Here is a 22413-nt window from a genome sequence, read left to right as displayed (position 1 = left end):
TGCTACTGGCATACTGTAAAGAAAAAAAAAAAAGCAAAAACCAGTGTTTCCCACAGATTTCCCTGGCTGCATGATGTAGTTGTGATCAAAATACTTGAGGCAGCATTTTCAGAGCTTCAAGTAAGTGCATGAGCTAATTAAAGGATTTTTCTTGGCACAAAGGACCCTTCTCTGGTGGTGGCTGAAGGAAATATGACAAACCCAGACATCAGGAGCTGCAGTGCTTCAGCTCGAGCCTCCTAAATCCTTTATCAGTTACTCAGATGACCCACCTGCCACAAGTGACCATACTCCAAAAAACCCTTCTTGTCAAAATTACTGATAACAAAACACCTTTTTAATCTACTTTCTATCAGGCAAACACACTAGCTCCTAGCAGTAAGTCAACCATGTAGACGCTCACATACCTAAGAGCTGGGCCACTGAAGAACATCAGAACAACCAACAGGCAGATCAGGCTGCTAAGATTAAGGTCGCTCAAGTAGATCTGGACTGGCAACATAAGGGTGAACAATTTATGGCTCGCTGGGCCCATGAGTCCTCAGGCCATCAGGGAAGAGATGCAACATATAGATGGGCTCATGACCAAGGGGTGGACTTAACCATGAATGCTATTGCGCAGGTAATTCATGAATGTGAGACGTGTGCTATGATCAAGCAAGCCAAACAGTTAAAGCCCATTTGGTATGGAGGACGATGGTGAAAATATAAATATGGGGAGGCCTGGCAGATTGATTATATCACACTCCCACAAACTCAGCATGGCAAACACTATGTGCTTACAATGGTGGAAGCAGCCACTGGCTGGTTGGAAACTTATGCCCCATGCCACTGCCCAGAACACCATTTTAGGCCTTGAGAAGAAAGTCTTATGGTGGCATGGCATGCCAGAAGGAATTGAGTCAGATAATGGGACACATTTCCGAAACAACCTCACAGACGCCTGGGCCAAAGAACATGGTATAGAGTGGATATATCACATTCTCTACCATGCACCAGCCTCTGGGAAAATTGAGCGATACAATGGGTTGCTGAAAATTACACTGAGAGCAATGGGTTGTGGAACTTTCAAACACTGGGACGAGCATTTAGCAAAAGCCACCTGGTTAGTCAATACCAGAGGATCTGCCAAGCAAGCTGGCCCTGCTCAATCAAACCTTCTATGTACCGTGGATGGGGATAAAGCCCCTGTAGTGTGCATTAGGAATATGCTGGGGAAAGCCGTCTGGGTTACTCCTGCATCATGCGTGGGATCACTTTTGCCCAAGGACCTGGGTGCACTTGGTGGGTAATGCAGGAGGACGGAGAAGTCCGATGTGTACCTCAAGGAGATTTGATTTTGGGTGAAAATAGCCAATGAATCAAAGTGTCAGATAATGCTCTTATTGCAATTGGTGCCTCACAACATCCTCCTGCCACATCCAAAGCCTTCTGCTTCACCGACTGAGCCAACTCCGCCTCATTCCTCCAGCCTTAAAGACTGCCATGACAGATGGAACCCGAAGTTATGGACTAAATGAACTCAGTAGACATTTTGGAAGGATGGCCCATAGACTGAGGGAATGATATCTGTGAGACCCGGGAAAGGGGTGGTGATTCCTTAGAATGTATTTGGAACCTGAGCATGACGTCAATGGTATGGAATAAGGGGCGGAGACTGTCCTGGTTTTGGCCAGGATAGAGTTAACTTTCCTTGGGCTGAGAGGGAGCACAGCTGGAGGGCTGGGTCCTGATCGATCATTGGAGCATTCCATCTCATGTGACATCAAAGCTCATCTTATAGGCGGGCGCGTGCCCTCTCACCCACTGTTGTTTTGTTTTCCATTTCCGGATTGGCTGGGCGGAGTTCTCCGGTGCGGTGGGGTCGCTGCTGGGGACGGGCTCTGTACCGGTCGCTGCTCAGTGAGCCACTACTGCATTTTACCCATTTTGGACTACTATTATTACTATTGGTTTTGCTAGTAAATTTTTTTTATTTAACCTACAAATTTCTTGGTTTTTTGTCCCTCCCCTATTTCACCGGGGAGCGAGGGGGGGAGTAAACAACTGGCCATGTGGTGATTTGCTACTGGCTGAGTTCAAACCACAACACTGGCCTTCATCATGCTGCTAGGGCATCCCCAAATAGTGACAGTGTCCAGGAGGATATGGACTGCATAACAGTAATGGCAGCTCTGGTAAGGGAATGCAAAAAAGATCTCAAAGTTTAGTAAATATTTCCCTGGAGATGCAGAGTGCTGCCCAGAGGGATGGGCATTTCGCTGTGGAACAAGGCTTGGACTACAGCTTCCTACCGTGAGAGGACAGAATAAAACAGGACCCTGATTTTTTGAGAGCATGATGAAGGACCCACTCCTCAGGCAGAGGTTTTCCTTCAATAACTGAGTCTGAGAACAGACCCAAAACAAAACCAAAAAGAGAAAAAGAAGGGAGCAGCCAGACTTAAAGGCAATATTGGGTGTAGGCTGTGTTGCAGTCATGCATAGCCATATTCTGGGTTCTCGATCTACATCCTGGGTGTTTTATGGCCAGTAACTCCGGAATTACCTCAGCTAGAAAATATTAATAATGATAATTAAAAAAAATGAATGGAAATCAGCTAGTACTTTCCTAAACCAATACAGCTGACAGCAATCAAGGTATGGGAAAGAGAAAGTACTTGATTTTGCCTTAATTGCTTTTTGATATTTTTTAGGGAAACGAGCACTTTAAAAACTTGATGGTCTTTTACTGAGTAGATTAATAAATAAAAAGAAACCTGTCTTGTTCCTAGGCAAACAGGCTGTGTTCCTGAATTAATCAATGCACTTGAGGAGAAGCAAATTAAAGTGCTGGTAGTTTAATAACAAAAGTCATACAACTTTTTATGAGTTGTGGAAGAAACTTGTGGAGTTCCCCCAGGTGAAGGCAGCCTGTGGACTAAGAGGAAAATGATGGGTTGAGCTTTTCCCAGCTACCGTTAGCCTTAGCATCATCGTTTAAGCAACGTCCCTTCTCAGGTTGGTGGAAAGAGACGGGTGGTTGTGGAAGCAGGGTGAAATTTTATGCTAGTCTCAATCTGCATGTGTAGTCTAGCCTTTCTTTTTTTTATTTGTGCCAGAACCCAAGGTAACAGTCAGGATCTGCTTTGATACCAACCATGTCACCTTCTTGGAGCAATCACCTATGGAAGAAACAAGAAGGGTCCGGTGGTGGGTGCTTCCTGGAGAGGAATGTCCGGCTGCAGAGCTTGGGACTTTTTGGCAGTGGGGTGGGAGGCGGCATGAGAGTGGGGACAGCTGCTCTGTGCCTGCTGGGTTTCATTTCACAGTTTGAACAGGAGCTGGCAGTTGATTCTCCTGGGCCAACAGCTGAAACAAGCAGGGACCCTCTGACCTGGTAGTCTGATAGATGATCAGTTCAGTCTGTAATTCTTACACAGCCCTTGAGGCAATTTGCTCTGGCCTGCAAATACAAGATACAGCCACACTTGTGCCAAAATGAGACGTCAAGTTGCTCTGTCCTTTCGAGTGAGATGAGAAATGCACCTTGGACATTATCACATTCATCTTGAAGGCCTGCAGGCAAATCCCCTGGGTTTTTCCACGAGGGAACAAACCTGATGTCTGTGCATTGAGCAGACTCTCAAACATGGGCATGCCCAGCTCCTCTGTACCTACGCTGGGCTCTTATCTGTGCGCTGGGAATTTGCACAAGGAAGCCAGCAGCTGCCTCCTCATGGGTGACCTTCCATCCCTGCCAGCAGCCCAGCAAGCCCACGGCCCTGTCTGTGGCACAAGCACATCCCGTGCCCTGGTAGGTCCTGGTGCATCCTGCTGCATCCCACTCTATCCTGCCACATCCCACTGCATCCCACTGCCCTGTTGCCGAAGGAGAGCTCATTTACTCTTTCCAGCTGTTCTGGTCCAGCGGAAAGACATTGCCTTCCTGACCAACCTTCCCTGGCTTATATAGATGGCACCTAAATGTAAGCGGTGTGATTTATTCAATTTATGCCCTTTGACTGAATATATGCCACTGAAGTAATTTAGGCCAGGGAGGGGGCTTGGTCCCCAGCCAGTTTATAAACGCATCTCCATTTGTTTGCAAAGGACTGGAGAGAGGGACGCTGAATGCAAACATTTATGAAGGCACACATGTTCTCAAGGAAAGGAAAAGAAAGAAAACGCCTTATTAAAACTAAGCAGCACCGTGGCAGGCAGAGCAAGCTGCAGCTCCCACCACCCGTGCAGCAATGCCTGCAGCCTGGCAGGGCTCCTGCCCTGTGCTGACAGACACCCCCTCCTCTGGCTGCGCCCCACACTGTGGCACAGGCAAGTGGGTGCTACATTTCCTCACTCTGCTCATGCAAAACCACTTCATCAGCTGGACTGCTTTTCCTGCCATGGCTTGCAGCTCTGTGTTAGACTGGGTGGTTCATTTTTTATTAGGTAATTAACCTGGCCCCAGTCTGTGGACAGCCCTTGAGTCTGTGGCTTCGTCCATCTGCTCCCGTCCTGGAGTTCCCAGGGTGAACACCTCTGAAGTATGGAATAGTTTAACTTCTGATCAGTTTTATTTAAATCACACAGTAGGCACACACACACAAACACACACAGATGCATCTTTTTATTTTATAACACTAGAAACAAAATTGATACCCACCACTATTATTCTTTCTCTGCTGGCTTGTGTGTTGTTTCTTTGTTCGCACTAAAGCCCGGCTGCTGACCCTGAAAAAGCTCTAGAAAAGACCAGACCTGCATGGGAAAATCTTAATCACAGGAGGGAGAGAGCAGACAAGTTTGCATGGGTTTGTTTCAGAGGTTTGTCACAGCTGGACACACACAAGCACCAGCTGTCCCCAGGCACCACCCGGTCCCCATTGCACTCCTGCTCCCTGTGGGGACCCTCGGTGCCTTCAGGGAGGGGACAGCTTTCTCAGAAACCCACCCCCTTGAAAGCTGAGGGAAAAAGTAGTAATTAGGTATAGGGTTAGCTAACAGTGTGCATGCTTGTTGGGGAGGTATGAAAAACAATTTTCAATACAGTAGGGGTGTTTTTCCAGATGAACGATAATTTTAAAATATCCTGACCTTTTAAAATGTCTTCATAAACCTGTCTCAAATGGGTTTCTTAAGGATAAACCTCACATAAATCTGAAGCAAATATAATTGAAAATGTTCCAGATTTTAGTTCACACTTTCTTGTTTAGCTTTGTAAGGAGCAAAATGTGCTTTTTCTACTTGAGACCCTTGAAGCTGAGCTTTCTTCTCAAGGCACCATCTTACAGGTTTAAAAATCTCCACATTGCTTTCAAATAAATGATATAGTTTTTGCTTTTAATTAACATTTTTCTTCTACCCCTGTACAGAAGAACTTTCTGTTTGTAGGTAACAAGCAGATGAAAATAAAGGCCAGTGCTGGCAATAGAGGGATACAAGGCCTTTTTTGGACTTCAAGCAGTTGATTAAAAAAAAATAAAGTCCACACACTATGGTAATACAGCCACTCATATTTCTCCATTTTTTTTTAACGCTCCCAATGAGCAACAGAAAATGTACATGCTTCTCTCTTCAGACAACACTGAACTACCTCTAAGAACAGTTCAAGAGTCTATTATTTAAACCTGAAGAAGTCTGCATGCTTCCTTCTGCTTGCTTTGAAAATTAAAAGTTTTCTCCTTTTCAAAACCCAGCTGGTGGGCTCCCAAGAGCAGAGCTGCCCCTGGCCTTGCCCAGCCAGTGACCTCTGGGCTGTGCTGGAGGTGTTGACTGCAGACCTGTCCTTGAGGATGGACGAGGATGCTGAGCTGAATAGCTGTTCCCCATCATAGGGCTGCCAGGCAGCAGTTAACTAAATGCAATAAAAAACACAGGTGCTTTAGAAAATCCTGCATCTCTCTCTCTTTAGCACCAAATAATCCAAGAGCCTGGCTTTCTTGCACCGTGGGCCTTGGGCTGCTGCTTAAAGCAACACTCAATGGGCAGAAAATGCTGCTGACTGGATTTGATGGTTGCATACACCACTAGTATGCTTGGACATAAATGAATTAATTCACTTTTAAGCTTCAAAACTCGGACAACGTCAGATAAACTGCAGCTCTTGTTACCTTCGCTGATCTTGATCATTTCCATAGGCACCCAGCACCCAAGGGAGAGGAGTCTTTGCCTGCAATGCCTCCCATAGTGTTATCATTTGCCCTCGGTTTCCAGATGATGCCAACCCAAACTTTCTATTTCCGTCATCTTACGTGGAGCTGAAGATTGAATCTCTTTCAGCTATAGTGGTTTTATGAGTTCTAGCAAAACAAACCGGCTATGAAGTTAATTGTGTCTGCAAAATGACAGGGATCTTACAAACTGCAAACACCCAGCCCACTCGAGATAAAATTGGTTCATGCATCTCTAACAGTACACACAGCTGATTGAAAGACTTTGTTGGAAATTTTGTTTTTTAGTAAATATAACCTCCCCATTTTCATCAGAATTTGATTAAAAAGAAAAAAAAGCTTTGAATTTTCAGGTTTTTACAGTGAAAAGCTCAATATCTCCCTTCTTGCTCCCAAGTTTTGGAGCATTTGCATGTAAAGACTAGGACTAGAGCAGCGGCAGCTGCCGCTGAACCTCTTTCAGCTGGCAGTTGTGGAGGGTGCGAAGGATGTATCCACAAAGACACTGCTTAAACCATAGGCATCTCTGCTGTTTTCATTAAGAAAAGGGCCCTGGAGGCCAACTCATCTTTTGTTTCTGGGCATGTAAATGGTGAGCAATATATCTGTGGTGGTTTGGGTTTCTGAAGGTCCAAGTGGCTCTTCGTGGCCTCCGTATTTTGGGGAGGAAAGCGGGGGCAGGCGGAAAGGCTGGAACTGCATCCACGCAAGCCTGGCCCCAGGGACAGTCCAGTGCCTTCATGCACATAAATCGAGCTGTCCAGGAATAAACTGAAGACTTTAAAACCTACAGCTTTTTGAAAACATGATGAACATGCACAAGGAATATACCACTGGGAATTTTGGGCCAGGAACTACTAACCTTAGCTACAGCAGTGCAGTGTTGGGTTTTAGCACCCGAAGGGCTGTGGGACGGGAGTGAGAGGCCCCTTGCTACAGCTCTGAGTCAACACCGCCTCTGGAAACCTGCACCCTGCCTCGGCTTGAGGTAACTGCTGAGATAATAAACAGGAGTTAAAGTCCCCAGACATCTCCTTGCAGACAGAACCAGACACTCCACCCGGTTTGAGCAGCTTTTATTTGCCTGGTGCCAGCTCTTCCTCCATTGACACTTTTCCAGCTCTTTCAAGCATTTTGTGTTCACTAAGAGACTACTTCCATGCACACACTATGCTCGCTGCAGCAACACCAATGACCACGCTAAACGTTGAAGTCTTTAATCCGCTTTTAACAAGGCTCTTGTTTATACCGCTCACAAGGCTACATCGCAGGCAGGCGTTATGCAAGACAAGCTGATGAAACAGGGCCTTGAGAACTGACCCAGCCAAAGTCCTTCCAGCAGCAGACCTGGCTGCAGGACCTGGCTGTCTTTGCCCAGGCTAGGATATGCTAAGCCTCCTCTTGGAAGGATTTATGTAGTGCTGCACTTCATGTATCAAGAGAGATGTTATTGCACAAAGCAAACAGCCATACTTAAAACCATGTGGAACCCGCTGCTCAAAATAGATATAATTCCTCATGCAGCTATATAGAAAAACCTTTCTTAAAAGTTAGTCCTTTCTTTAACTGCTCTTTTTCCATGTAAATAAAACACAGTCCTTGTGGCACAGTTACCATGTTCAACAGTGGCTTCTAATTCTAGATTCTGGGATTTTGGGGTGGCCAGCCCCCCAGGAACCCCCAGGAAATTTTGGAGCACATAAAGCACCAGAGATCTCTCTGTATGTGTGATGCACTACAGGGTTTCACAGCCCAGGACAGATGGAAAACACTCATCTTGACCAGGGTGTCCAGAACTAGAGGTGTTTGTAAATCTTTCCTTATTATGAACCTCTCAAGTCAGGACAAAAGAACTTTGTTTTTTTTTAACTGAAGCTATATGGGCTGTGACGATGCATTGTCTCCTTCAGCATGAAGGAGCCTCAGTAAACAGCACACATGGTGACTGATGGAGTTATTGCTAATGCCAAAGGTGCCCGTCACCCCTGGTGCAGCGGCCCCGGCTGTGGGTGCGTCAAGGGGCAGCTTCTGATGGCAGCAGTGGACTCCTCATAGCGTCTTCAACTGCAGGAAGCGCAGCTATTCCAGGGGCTTTCTGATGACCAGGATTTATATTGAAAAGTGTGGGAGAATAAATTGAGGCATTTATGCAATGGCGCAGAAGAGTCCTGATGGAGCAGGAAAGATTTCCCTGCCATGTTATCTGTTGCTTCTCTTCCAGGTCACTAACAAACAGCCCAAAGTTGTCCTGGACACTGCAAACAAATGTGTGGTTTCAGTCTAGTGAGCAGTGGAGGGCTGCTCGCATGCTGTGTGCCTGGGAGGACACCAGGGTCCCCCTTGTTCTGGCTCCTGCCTTGGTTTTCAACACAGGGAGGATCCCTGAGACTGGTACTTGTCACAGGTACTGGCTAGGGAGTGCTCCTGACCAGCGCATTGCCAGCATGGTCGTGTTTGCAAAGCAGGCACCAACCTGCCTCCATGTGAGTCAGTACAGCTGCGTTTCATGACACCAGCAGGGCACCCGTCCCCATTATCTGTGCTCAGCTGTGGACAAGCCAAATTCAGTGATGGTGTAGCTCTAGTGACGTTTAAGGTTGGTACAAGTAAGTCTGCCAGCAGGCAGAGAGGGAGATGTGCAGAACCACTTTGCAAAACCAAAGTGTTTGGAAAGCTCTGAAGGTCCCCTCCTCTTTCTACCTACCTTGGGACTTACAAATAGCATCTAGCAGTGCCTTTTCTTCCTGTAGTGCTTTGCTACATCTGCATAACCCCATCTCTAGTGGCTTCCACAATGTCTTTGACACATATCTGCTACTGCTCCATCACAGCATGTGGCCTCTCGTATCAGCATCATTTTTCTGAACTGCCACGTGCACTCAGTTACAATAGCATACTGATGAATTTAACGCTGGACAGAATAATGCCCGAGGTGCTGATCAGTCTACATGAAGAACTAGCTGCTGCAAAAACATGAGGCTATTTTTTTTTTTTTTAGTTCACGTTTTGATTCAGATTTTATGATTAGGGCAGGAATTGTCACTCCTCTGATTCAACCACATGCAGTTCTGATGAAGTTTATTTTAAGCTGAACAGCTCCACATACTGCAACCAGTATTCGTGCAAAATGCTTTAATGGATAAACCACCCCAGATCCTCCATAGCTGCTGTATGTGGATCAGGTGATCAGCCTACAGTGTGTGGGATGTATAAGCCTGGAGTGGAGCCAAATATGAGCATGACACTAGGAAGCTGGCCTGATGAAACGAAGAGGCACTTGTTGATTAAGTAGGTAGGGCCTGCAGGAGATGTACTGGGAGCAATCACAGACTGCAGCCCTAGGCAGTATCGAATGTGAATCAATGACAAGTCAAAGTTAGCTGGTAGTTGAGGAAGTCATATAATGGAAGCAAAAGCAGTCTCTGGTTGAATAATTTGAAAGGGTCTGAGGAAATTTTACTAGGTAAAGGATGAGCTCTCCTCATCAATGAAGCACTTAAATCAGTGCAAGGTGCCACTGCACTGGATTTGGCCAGTTGTCAGCTTTCCAGTTTGTGAAAAACATTTAATAGCCATCAGGGGATAGGGCTGTGGTTCCACAGCCGACGCAGGAGGGTGGCAAACAGGTGCACGACTGTCTGTGTGCAGAGAGCAGTGATGTATAGCTGGAAAATCTTGGAAAAAATACCAGAGTCTTGTTTTGTTCCTGTTTTGACATTTATATGCCCAGTTCCAATGCACTGGCATATGTTGGAGATAAAATTTCTGAGATTAGAGTGCTAACCTGATAGAAGAGTTCTGGCTGTTTCTCAAAGACCATTACATATCCAAGAGAAATTTATAAAATGGATAAATCACTGAGAAGTTATTTCACATAAATAAGAGTAAGGAATATGGAATGCTGTGATGCTTAATTCACAACTCCTTTCTTCTCAGTCATTAATTTCAGCCAGACTACTTCAGCCAGCAATGACAAGCAGATGTAGAAGTGCTTGCAGAGTTCAGTGCAAATATTTGAAATAGTGTACAGGGGGCTGTTGTGGCTAATAGACCGAACCTGGGTATTGTTTTAATTGCCTTGTGGAGTCTTTTAATAACAGTTGCATGCTTTTTGAGGATTTGCCTCATGAATTTAAAGCTTTGTTTTGCCTGATATGACAACTGCTCAACTGCACCAACAGGAGTAACTTTAGAAGTTTATTTCTATTTTAGTGAAATCAATGTATACAGCTTCAAAAAGCCATTAGTATTTGTTTAGTTAAAGATGTTTCAAATATTAATAGCAGCTTCAAAATGTTGACAAGCCCTAAAGTCAGCAAGTAACATGCTTTGATGTGTTTGTCTTCTGGCAGCTGAAGAGAGACCTTCTGATTTGGAATGAAAAGAGTTAGTTTGCTTAATATTTTCTTTCCAAATGTGAAATCTGTTCAGTATTTTTTTTTCTCCAAATTGTGGTTTAAGTTACATTTTATTTATATTATCTTACAATTTATCTCCTAAAAGAAAATGGAGACATCCTGCTTACTGACATGCTGGTTCTGTGCCCCTAGGGATCTCACTGTGTAGTTTTGGCACATGGAGGCCTCAGTGTGGTACATCTTCCTGTAAACACACAAGCAATCCTGCTGAGGCCACTGCTCCATTAAGGTCAGGTGGATTATTTGATTTATTTAAGATTAAACTCATACACATTTGCAGGACTGCCGCTATAGTAAAGATATTTCATCTTTTAGTACGAATGGAGCATTTACACTCTAGGCATTTCAAAATACATCTCTAAGGATTTTTTTTTTTTTTTCCAGGAAAATACAGCAGTTTTTGAAGCCTGATTCCCAGCTGGGGTAAGTCAGCTTGCAGACACTGGAGGAGCTACGATGGTTGTAGCAGCTGAGGATCTAGATCTACAGTTTCCCTAAATACATGTCACAGATGTCCTACTCTCACATTCACAGTGGCAACTTAACACAACTGTCTGGCAGTGCATAAGTATTTCTCAGTCCCAAAGGAACTTTTTTATCCCTTACCTACAAAAATAGTCTTTGAAACACTGAAAGCACAACTAAACCAAATCTTGCATCACAAAGGCATGGCTACTGAGAAATTTAGGTTCCTTTTGACGAGAATATCATCAAATACTGCTCTGAGCCAAAGCCCAGTGATGTTCCAGCCCTGTCTGCTGCCAGTGCTGGGCATGTCCCATGAAGGCCTGCAGGACACCAAGCGTGCTGTGGAAAGATGTGGAGGAGTCAATAAGCTCAAGAGATCCTCACCTGCCTCCTGGGGCTGCTGCAGTAATAGAGAAGGCTCACATGCATCCATGGGAAGCTCCTGCTACAACCCCACAACACTCAGACTGAATTTAATGTCTTGCAAACCTACCAGCTCTGCCCACCTGGTATCCGATACTGTACCCTTCTGTGAGATCCTGTTTTACAAGCAGAGGAATGTGTCTAACCAGATGGCAGTATTTACACATTTCAAAGTGTCATTTGATTCCCTCTCTGACATTAAAAGGCACTGCAGCTCCGCACACGTGAGTTATTTACAATGGCAATCTCTGCATAGTTTGTGTTAAAGACAACCACCTAACCTTGCAAAAAATTACCTGCAAAGTCATCCCAATGGAGTTACTGTCAAGACTGAGGAGGCTGGTAAAGCAAGTAGAGATGTCTGAACTCAGAGCTGTCTCACCCAACTACAGACACTTGCAGAGGAGGTTTCTCCACCTGAGCAGGGTCCCACAGGCTCCCTTTCCAGAGAGCGGAGAGAAACAAGTGCTCTGAGACGTGGGACTCTGCTCTGCTTTAGAGGCGTGTGTCGGGACGCATGCTCCCGTGGCTCCTGGCTTGCACTGGCACCGGCAGGGCAGATGCTCACCTACCTTCACAGAAACCAAGTGCCCACTCTTACTGTCCCATTCCTATCATAATTGATATAAAGCAGAGAAACATTGTAAAATTTTCAGTCAGTAACAAATAAGCCAATAGGTGTGCTGTCCTCTGCTCAGATCTATACACATAAACCCATGTTCCCTGTTAACCAGAGGCTAAAAAGGAGTTGTGCTTCAGGTACATTTTCTTTTTTCAATCAACTGCATGCTTAAAACCGTTCACAGGAGACTGGAAATCCTGAGTCCCTTGGCGTCTTTGCCTTGTCCCTAGTCAATCCTAATCCCAAAATGCAGTTTAGCTACATGTGGATGTGACATGTTTCATGCGGGTACCATTATTTACAGGCTGACAGCTCTTATTTAGGTTGCTTTCATCTCTTCCTTTCATTGGCATTTTATAGTTTCATGTTACCAATTCTGTCTTTGGGAAAGAGGTCAGTGTATAAATCTGAAAAAGAAGATCCTGAGTGGATTAGCAAGTGACACATGGTAGGCACTGTGGCTTAATGGGCTGAGGCAATCCATGCAGGAGGCAGGTCACCTAGGACAGAGAGTGGCATGAACAAGTCTGGGCCTTACACAACTGACGGCAAGCAAGGCAAAGGGCATCTGAAAACCTGCGATGAGGAAATGAAGAACTGCAGCAGGTAGTTCGTACATGGTCATGGTGACTAGATACGAAAGAACCAAGCAGCCTTCCAAGGCTAAACCCCCACTGGGACCCGTCAGACCGGCACAGTGCAGCCGCAGCCCCATGTACCCACCAGTGGCAGTTTGATGTACATCCATGAAAGGTTGGCTCAGGCATAACTTCAGAAACAGTGCAGCTCTCTAATCTGGGGGCTGGAGCTAGCCTGTCTTAGACCAGGCTCAAGTACCTGCACATAGCACTGCACCCTTGCAGCTGGTCATGCCCTTTCCTCATCACCAAGGACTTAATTTATCCTGGCTGAAACAAAAGTGAAGGTGTCTAACAAACCTCCACCCTGACTGTCCTCCACCCACCCCCTGGCAAGCAGGACTGCCTCCTTCAGCAAGACCAGCCTCCTCGTGGTAGGGCTCCAGCAGAGAAGATCACAGACCCTCCCAGCTCAAACTCTACAGCGGACACAACGCAGCAGCTCTTTGCCACCAAATCACTCCTCACAAACAAGCAGCAGCTTTTCTTCAGAAGTTGAACAGCCTGATACAAGGCCATGACTGGCCAAATGCTAGCTGCTCTAAGCGAAGGGCTGAGTTACAGACCGGGAAGTCACTTTGCAATATGGATGGTCATTTATTTATTGTTTTATTATGACACATAAAATGCTATGGCTGCAATATCAAAATATGGTGTTATGTATAAAATACCAGTATTATTAATGCGGTGGTAAGATACCGTTAACATTTACAGAGAGGTGTATAATAATTCAATAGTCTTGCCTAATGGTTTGCTCCAGTGACAAAACACCTTGGCAAGCAGATGATGGATGTGCCTATTTATTATCATGTTTTTTCCTCCTTGATTACTGAATGGCCTATAATGATATCAATAATCGTTGCTGAATCTAGTCCTTTTGAATATGGTAGATAGGTCCTTTGCTTTTAAAGTATGTGTCAGAATAAAAGAGAAGCATCCGAGAAATAAAGAGACGGCATTTCCTTACAAAATGAGATGAAAAAATAAAACAATATAAATGGAACTTTCAAGTGTTTCTTTTTATATTTAAAGCTCTTGTTTCAATATACTGTATTTTAACATTCTTAAATAATCATTCTGTACCTTTGATTTTCTGTTTCATCTTTGGAAACAAATAGAGTAATCTCACTATAAATGTGTGCAAATAGAAAATATATAAATATATTTAAGGCCCATGTCATAAAAAGGTGGTCTCAGAATTGTCACTTTTACAATGATCAGCTGGGGTCCCTTTAATTTTGTCCTGCAAGTTATTTGAGCTCTGTTCTTTCAAGCCTTTGAAGTCCACATGCAAAGAAGAGCCAAGCACACACATACTGTCCTGTGTTTCATTTTGTAAACTGCTGGATGACACGTGTAAAACAGTCCCAATGCGACTGAACAGTGGAGTTGATGTGATCCACTTCAACAAACTAAAGTCTGCTTGGTCGACTGCTGAGCTCCATGGGAATGTTGCTCCCACAGGCAACGACTCCATCTCTGAAGTGCCATGTCTAACTTCATGAAATCCCACGGACCTTTCCAGGCTACTTGCTGATGAGGGGCGTTTGTTTTCCCCATACAACACAACACCCTGGGGAGAGGCAGTCACAGTCTGATCTGTTGTATGTTCTGCCTTTGTGTGCCCTTGGAAAAGTGACTCACTTGTTTGAGGAGATGTTGGCAAAGGTGTGCTTTGGTTATAAGCCTTGCAACAATCACTAGCATTTGAGCCAAGGCTTGGTGAGAAGCTGTCTGCAAAGGGTTGTGTCTGACGCATTGTTTCCTTTACATTCAACTTGGTCAGAAGCTGGGTGCGAATCTCTGGGGGTAGTTTACTCAACTGGCGTCCAAGCTGAAGTTGGGTTGGGAACAGTGTTCCCTGAAGGGTTCTGTACAGAAATCTGCAATAGGAGAATGTGCATGTGAAAAGAACTGAAAGAAGGAAGTACTCGAGATATTATTAGAGAAAATATCCAAAACAAAAGTACAACACCGAAAAATGAGAGAGTCTAGTGTGCCTTTCTTATGTTTGACACAAGAAAGCTTGCAGATGAAAAGCTCTGAATGCTGTGCTGATATTTTGATTAATAACAGGCAGTGTAATAGATCTGTGCCTTTAGCCAGTGATCCACCTTGTGACTACACATGGTCTTTCATCTTTCTTGATGAGGAATCAAAGGCAATGGGGATCAGTTTGCAGAGCAGGCCTCCTACATCCATAAGTAGGCAAGTAAGTCCACCACATACTATCAGAATTTCTGTACTGTGCATATTATGGGAGGATGGGTTGAATCTGGAAGCACCATGGAAAACCTCACAGGGTAGCAAATCTCTGCATGGCCAGAAGGTTCTATCAACAGTCTACAATTATCCCACTCCTGTGGTCTATGGCCAGGAGCTGTGGTCTGTTCCTGTGGTCAGAAGCACAGAAGAGTTTAGACAACCTGACTTCATACAATCATCTGCTGAAAAAACCTGACTTGGCTGGTAAGGCAAAAAGAAAGAGGGAGAGTGGAAAAAGAAATGTATCTTGTCCTCCCAACCATATGCATAAAGTGCTTTCATATATGTGAAAAGATATGAGAGAAGATACAATACCTGGGCAGCAATGCAACGACTGGTGATACAATGCAAGTGAAATAGAACATAGGGTCTCCCATCAGCCTTTCCATAGTCCAGTAGGGATTGGATGGAGGATGGCATACTGGGCAGGAAGCATTGTAAACCAGAGCCACAAAGAAAAATAAAAGGATACTGAAGATGCAAGATGACCAGTGGAGAAAAGTCTAGAACAAAAAAACAACAAAAGAATAATAATTCTTTATATTCTGAGAAATTTGCTGTGATTCTGAACTAAAACTTCTTAATATCTGGAGTCAAATCCATGCACAGGAAGAGTTTAGAGCCTTGTATTTTTAAAAATTCTTATTATAGATACAACACTACAAAGGTGTTTGCTGATCACAGTTTAAAACCTTTTTCATGTTTGCTTAAAATGTTTGCTAAAAATAGAATGTGCTGAGGGAATGAAACTACCATCTTCTGTTTTTCAAGAATGGCACTAAGAAAAGAACGATGTACATGCCAGCGAGTTTCTATGTAGGCTGTGGGTATCTTACCCAAGTTTTGGTTTCAATAGCCAAATGCAGTATGATGGTGAAAAGAGCTATTGTGGTGATGGGAGTTCCCCAGGAGAAGATATCAACCTCTGAATCGTAGTAAGTCTGTAAAGAAGGAGATAGAATTTAGCCCAAGCTGTGTTGCCAGCTCTCCTTAAAATGCTTGAAATAAAATGGCTTAAATCAAACACTTACAAAATAGGGGATGAAGAAGCAAACCACGCTTTGATACATAGCATCAATCATGTTCATCCAAAACATGTGTGGTTGGTACTCCTGTGGCATAAAAAAAAAGGTAAGAAAATCAGAGTCTAACGAAAATGCTATTTGCTGAGATAGGTATTTTGAGGGGGATATTCCGATGGGCACTTTTGAGGGCTTGTGCAAATAGCTTCACAACTTTGCCAATCAGTTAGATACCCTCTGGGATAAAGAGTCTACCTGCAAGCCACTGTTAGGGAAGGAGACTCTCCTGTTTCTTTTTTTTTCCCCCGGCAGAGGGTGTAACTTGAATCTGACACTTAGGTCAGCAAACATTTATGAAGGTGCCCAACTCTGTGCACTCCAGTTAGACCACTGATTTCAGGAGGAGCTCTCTGAGGTGTAAGCACATGAGTAAATGGGTTTCACATCATGTACATACGAGCACATTGTATTTATTCACAAGAGAGAAAACAGAAAATGCACACATACTTAGAAAAGAAGATCCACAACAATGATCTTTAGCAGTAATTCATGCAGCAATGTATGCTATGTTATAAATACTTATATAAAACATATACATGTATTTGTGTATGTATGCACAAAATTGCTCACTAAGAAACAATATTAAACTAACATTTTGGCTTAAAGAAATATACAATTGCAGGGGTATGGATGGTCATATAAAAGACCCAGATATAAGGAAAAATAGTTTGCAAATGGCAAAGTATTTATGGTATTTAATTTTGGGATATAGGCCTCATCTCAAAGCACTGGGTTCATCAGGGTTCCTTCTCTCTACTGAGAATATCACTACAGTCTAAAAATGGGAATTGAAAGATGCTTAGAACGAATTATGGTGTTCTTTGGCCTACTGAAATAACATGTGGTTAAGCACTAGACAGGTTGCTCAGAGAGACTGTGGAATCTCCATTGTTGGAGACATTCAAAACTGGACTAGATAAAGATCCAAGCAACCTCATCTAGCTTTGAAGCTCTTTTGACCAAGGGTCTGGATCCGATGGCCTCCAGAGTCATCTAAATTATTCTAAAATTCTATAGGCTTTGAATTGGTGATATCTTTTCGAAAGAGATCCTACCTGAAGCGGGATTTTTGGCAAGTTTTTACAATGCCTTTTTAGGTAACTATTTAGAGAATATGCTCACTAGGTTTCAAACAAACTTAGAATGGCCCCTGGGCTTGCCTATGAGAAATAATTGTACTGTGAACCTGAGAGACTTGTCTCCTCAGTTTGCCAGCTGACGACAGGCAGACACTTCCCAAGAAGCTTAAGCCATTACAAGATTTCTATCACCTTAAAAAGGTGCAAGAAAGGAAGGTAAAGTTACAGATCTTTAAAGTGCAATGCACTGGAACAGAAGAAACGTAGAAAATGGAAAACAACAGCTGGGTGAAAAAGAGCAAATTTGGATTAAAAAAATAAAAATAAATGACACTAAAACTCTCCTTTCATCTTTCCAGGACAGTGTATAGCAATGTCACCAGATGTGTGGGGTACCAAATGCAGGTGTACAGTTAGAGACAAAAACCACTCACTGTCTCCTCTCAGGGGGCACAATGTCAGATAAGACTTCTGCCTTGGAAGCAATGTCTCAATATGGATAGCTTTGCCAAGCAGAAAGATTTTCCCACAGTACACTGTAGCTGTAATTACCAGAAATGGTTTGGCTCAAATCCCTCCTGCAATTCGTTCTGTTTTCATTGTACAATTCATGCAGATGGGGACAAGGTGTTTTCAGCAGACATTTCAGCCGAATCTGTCATCTGCTGGTGACTACCTCCCTCAGAGTCTAAGTCTATCAACCTCCGTGATTACTCCTAAAGACATCTTTCTCTTCTGACTGTTTGTAAAGGGCTGGAGCCTGAAGTTTTGAGTAAGTACTGTGAGGTTATTCTGTGAACGTCCGCGCTAGTCTACAAGGTATAATCTGCTTTACTTCTGGGGTTATTTGTGAGCCTGGACCATGAGGAAGGTGTTCAGCTTAGGCTGACTTAAAGCATCCAGCCCTCTCTCCTGTTACATATTTCAAAATATAGCTGTTGGGTTTTTTTGTTTTGTTTGTTTTAAATTCACTTTTGGCATTTAGATACTTTGACTCAGATGAGAAATATCATGAAATAATAATAGTGACTTCTCAGACTGTTTTTATCAGTCATACACCCTTTGGGAGCAGGGTAGGTTTTCAGTTAAAAGTAAAGACATTTAGGAAAAAAATTACAGAAAGAAATAAATTTTTACCTCCATATTCTGTCCGCTTTTATAAAGCTGAGGTACAGCAATTAACATGTCAGCTGGCACATCCTTGTCCAGCACACCAGTAATCAGTTGTGGAAGAGAAGAGAAGAGTAAATTAAAGAAGATGAGATACCACTGATCAACCATCGATGAGCCGGAGAACCCACAGTAGAACTGGTACCAGAAGAGAAGGGCCACAAACATCTGAAACAGAACAAGCAATGCTGTGAATATGACAAGATAAGCAGGATCACCATCCCACTGTGTTCTAAAATAATTCTGATTCCAGTTCTGCAAAGACTTATCTATGAACACTAAACACGTGAGCACTCCTCCTAAGGATACCTAGTCTTTAACTTGCTACTCCTGATGCTCGGACCGCTTAGCTAAGCTGCAAACATTTGGCACACCTGCAAGTCTTTGTGCTGCTGGAACCTTAGATCTCAGGTGTCAGGGATGACTTCACACAAAAGTAACTTTCAGTTCAAGTGAAACTACGAGGTGCAATTTAACTAACTGTAAAAAGCTCTCCCAACCATCACTGACCTCTAGGTATATGAGTACTGATCTATATACCTATTACTATTGTAAGAACAAGCATTTCCATAATAGTATTCTCTGTTGGCTTGAGATGTTTTGGGAGGTTCTGCTGAGACTAGCAGCAACAAGGGAGGTGAAACTGTAAAGTCTAGCAAAGTTGTCTTAACTATTCTCTGTGCTTTGAAATTTAGCAAATTAGCAGTGCTGTAAAGGTTACTCAGTCTCCCTTATTCTTCAGCTGTATAAAGAAATCAGCTGCATACACAGCTGCAGTGGGATTGTTCATGTAGTTGGGTTGGAATCACCCAAAAAGGGACAAACCAGAGAACTCGTTTCTTCTACAATCTCTGCAACATGGAGAATCCAGAGGTTTTTAGGGCTCAGAAGAGGAGCTGATCTCACCTGGTGAGGGAGGATTTGAGGTCTAGAAAAAGACATGCAGTTTCCTAGGGAAAGAAATAAACTGCCAGTCTTGGTCCTCCTAAAACTGCAATTTTTATTATTCTTTGTAAAGTGATTAACACTAAATGGAAGGCAACCAGAAAAACCTTGGCAACTGTCCCTCAAGGGTTTTCCCCATTTTAACCATGAAGAAGGGAAATGACAAGACTTCTCCTTTCACTTCCTCGTCTTTTTGTATTCTGTTCTCAAAAGCTTTCAGTCAGCTGGAGTACGAGAACCCTTCATCATTTTTAGACATACAGAGGGAAATATAGATCTGTTCTATCTGTATGCCAAAATGTGGTTGAAATTTAAACACAGGAGGGGAAAAAAAGCTATGGTCTGCTTAGTCAATGAAAACTGCTATAAGGAGAGTAAGCCTATCTTGTGAAGGGGAGTTGTCACAGCATAAGAGGGTCAGTCCTGCTGCATGAAAATATATATATATATATAGTATACATCTGTTCAGGCAACATTTGTATACTACATTGAAGTGGCTTGTGTATCAGCAGCAACATACCTCTCACTGTTTGTGAGTCCATACTATAAACTAACCTATTAAAAGTGAAATGGTAGTATTTTTTAAGGGTCACCTCTAGAAATGTTTCTGTAAATACATTTCAGGAAGAATATCTTCCTCTGGCCAAAACAAGACTGAGTTACCAGAACTTACCTGCTTCAGTACAGTTGGCTGTGAGATGGCAATTTCATTTAAAAACTGAACAGATTTTGAAATTTATTCCCTTTCCACACCCAAGCCTTTTCTCAGAATAGAATTGCAATAAATATGTGAATTTAGATATGTTTCTCTCACTCATTTGAAATAAACAAAATCCAGCTAATCCTGGACCTAAGAAATCTTTCTCTCTAGAGCCTTGCTAAAATTAACCTGCCTTGGAAACAGTTTGGCTCTGACAAAAATGGCTAGTTTGATGAAAATACAGTCAGCTGAAAACTTTCCTACCACCCTTAGTATGGGTCTCACCAGTGCTGTCAAAGAAAGCTGTACAAATAAGTGAAATTTCAGTAACCAGCCTTAATTAAGATTTTTTCTCCCTGAAATTTTATTTTGCATTAAACAAGTGTTTAATTTTAAATATAATGTTCCCTCTTGCTTCTGTGCATCACCCCTCTGAAAAGGTCAAAACAAATTTACATAAAATTGAATTAGATTTTAAACAAAAAAAGGTTTGTTTATTTTTACCCCAGATGAGACTGTTTTATTAATATGGCCCCAGACAGAATTTCTCAGTGGATGAAGTGTATGCCAAAAAATGTCCAGTGCTGTCTTGCAGGGATAACGTATAAAGGGAAGAAGCAGTGCATGCTTGTGCAGGTAGAATTTTGTTTACATGAAATCCCTTTTCATCAAGCTCAAATATTTCCAGTCATGCTATGGTTTAGTTTATATTTTACTTATATTTTTATTACCTTCACCAAGCCAAACATCTTCTTGGATAAGTCATCTGAGTTTCCAAATGGCTTTTGCAGCAATTTGGAGTTTAAACTTTGAGTTAGATAGGTTCTAGCGGAGAATGGAAAATTCATAATATGAGCAAATGGGGGAAAAAGCACTTGAGGAAACAGAAAACTTACAGAACATTTGCAGTGTAGCTATCTTGACTCTCTGCAGAGAATCATCCAGAATAGTCTCCTTGCAAAAGGATCAGGTGCTCACATCTTACATTTTTGAATATCCTTTCCTTGAGGGCAGGCACTGTGTCAGACATATTCATGTCTATAAGCTGGATACCCCACTACAGTTTTAGAGTCAGTAGCAACAAGTATTGCTCAGAAAGCTCTCAAGGCTGCCAAAGCAGAGCCAACACAAAGAGATTTCTTCAGTTATATTCTAGCCTTGAGGCAGCAGCTTCTGAAAACGTCTTACTAAAAATGGCATGAGAAATAATACTCATAATCAAGGGGAGTTGTACCAGAGGAAATGGAAGATTTTATATGAACTGAACAAAAATGTAGATATATAAACAACATCTCTGGCTGCTGATTGCTGGAATGTCTTATGTGTATTACTTATTTTCTTTTATTTATTTTAATGCAAGATGGCTCCGCATATACTTCTTGGAAGTTCAGATTCGATATTGTCAAGCCAAAGAGTATCCTGGAAACATACAGCACTGGGGGTGGGAGTACAGATGTTCAGCATCACTCAGGATCAAGCCTTAAAACTCAGGCATTTGAACACCAGCACATATTTCACTGTTGTGCTTCAGCAGGTGGCTCTCCACTCAGTGCAGCATTATTTAAATCTGCTTACTATTTCAGACTCAGACAAAAATTCAGACTGTCCAAGTCCCTTCTTTCTTTTGTGTCTGGAAGGGTGCTTGCATGCAGTTTCTGGTCAGACCACAGAAGGTATTTTAACACACTTGTGTTAACATAAAGATGCTTTATTAAATTCCTTAGCTCCCTTAGGTATTCCTATGATGTTCAAAATTTTGAGCAAATGATGGTCTTCCTGATAAAATACCTGCCTTCAGATTGAGATCAGATGGGGATTAGTCAGGCCAAGAGGAATTTGCATTAAAAAGTTGCCCCTGATTAAAAAAATCGAGGATTAGATTAAATTTGGCAAACAATTTTTACAAAATTGAGAGCTACTTTTTTTCTGATATTGAGGATAAAATCCAGTGTCCTGCTCACAGTTCACACGTAGCCCTCTGGAGCAGAGGTCTGAAAGCTCTGGATCTCTGTTTTTCCTGCTTCTTCATATCCCTTGCTCCCAAGGTGATTTGTAGGTGTCACAAGTGAGCAGATCTGTGTGCCTGCTTGTTAGGCAGTTTTCAATCAATCATCTTTGTACTTCAAGATCAATGCAAAGGGCCTTTGTTAGGGCCAAGGAGTCGAGCTGCTACTGGCTCAGTGCCCAGTACTGGACTAACTCCCGTTTCATGCACCAGGGAGGAAATGCAGACCCGTAGTCTTTACCACCGTAGTCTTTACCACCGTATGCTTCCTTTTTAATGAACTCTTTTGGTTAGTTGGGAGTAAGATAAATCAAGAAAAAAACCTTCCCAATCTCTGCATCTGAGACACAAAGAGGACTCAAATTATCCCAAGTCACTAGGGAATATGTACAGTGATTCATAAGCAATGACGAGATAGGGTCAGAAAGAGAAAACACACTCAACTGC

The 22413-nt window shown here is 42.9% G+C and overlaps 1 protein-coding gene across 1 annotated transcript in view; it reads right to left on the bottom strand.

Annotated features, from left to right (window-relative positions):
* Positions 1-13297: 13297 nt before the first annotated feature.
* The window catches only part of ATP10A (ATPase phospholipid transporting 10A (putative)), a 116761-nt gene continuing 107645 nt past the window's right edge, over positions 13298-22413 (bottom strand). Inside the window, exons 17-21 of the mRNA XM_074815015.1 lie at positions 18284-18484; positions 16017-16097; positions 15822-15926; positions 15301-15488; positions 13298-14603 (exon numbers count right to left, since the gene is read on the bottom strand). Of these exons, the coding sequence (XP_074671116.1) occupies positions 13898-14603; positions 15301-15488; positions 15822-15926; positions 16017-16097; positions 18284-18484 (1281 nt within the window). The 3' untranslated portion in view covers positions 13298-13897. The remainder of the gene's footprint in view (positions 14604-15300; positions 15489-15821; positions 15927-16016; positions 16098-18283; positions 18485-22413) is intronic.

This window comes from Strix aluco, chromosome 2, assembly GCF_031877795.1.
Source record: "Strix aluco isolate bStrAlu1 chromosome 2, bStrAlu1.hap1, whole genome shotgun sequence".
NCBI classification, from domain to species: domain Eukaryota; kingdom Metazoa; phylum Chordata; class Aves; order Strigiformes; family Strigidae; genus Strix; species Strix aluco.
Note: the sequence above shows the minus strand (reverse complement) of the source record. Positions and strands in the feature narration are given on the sequence as shown.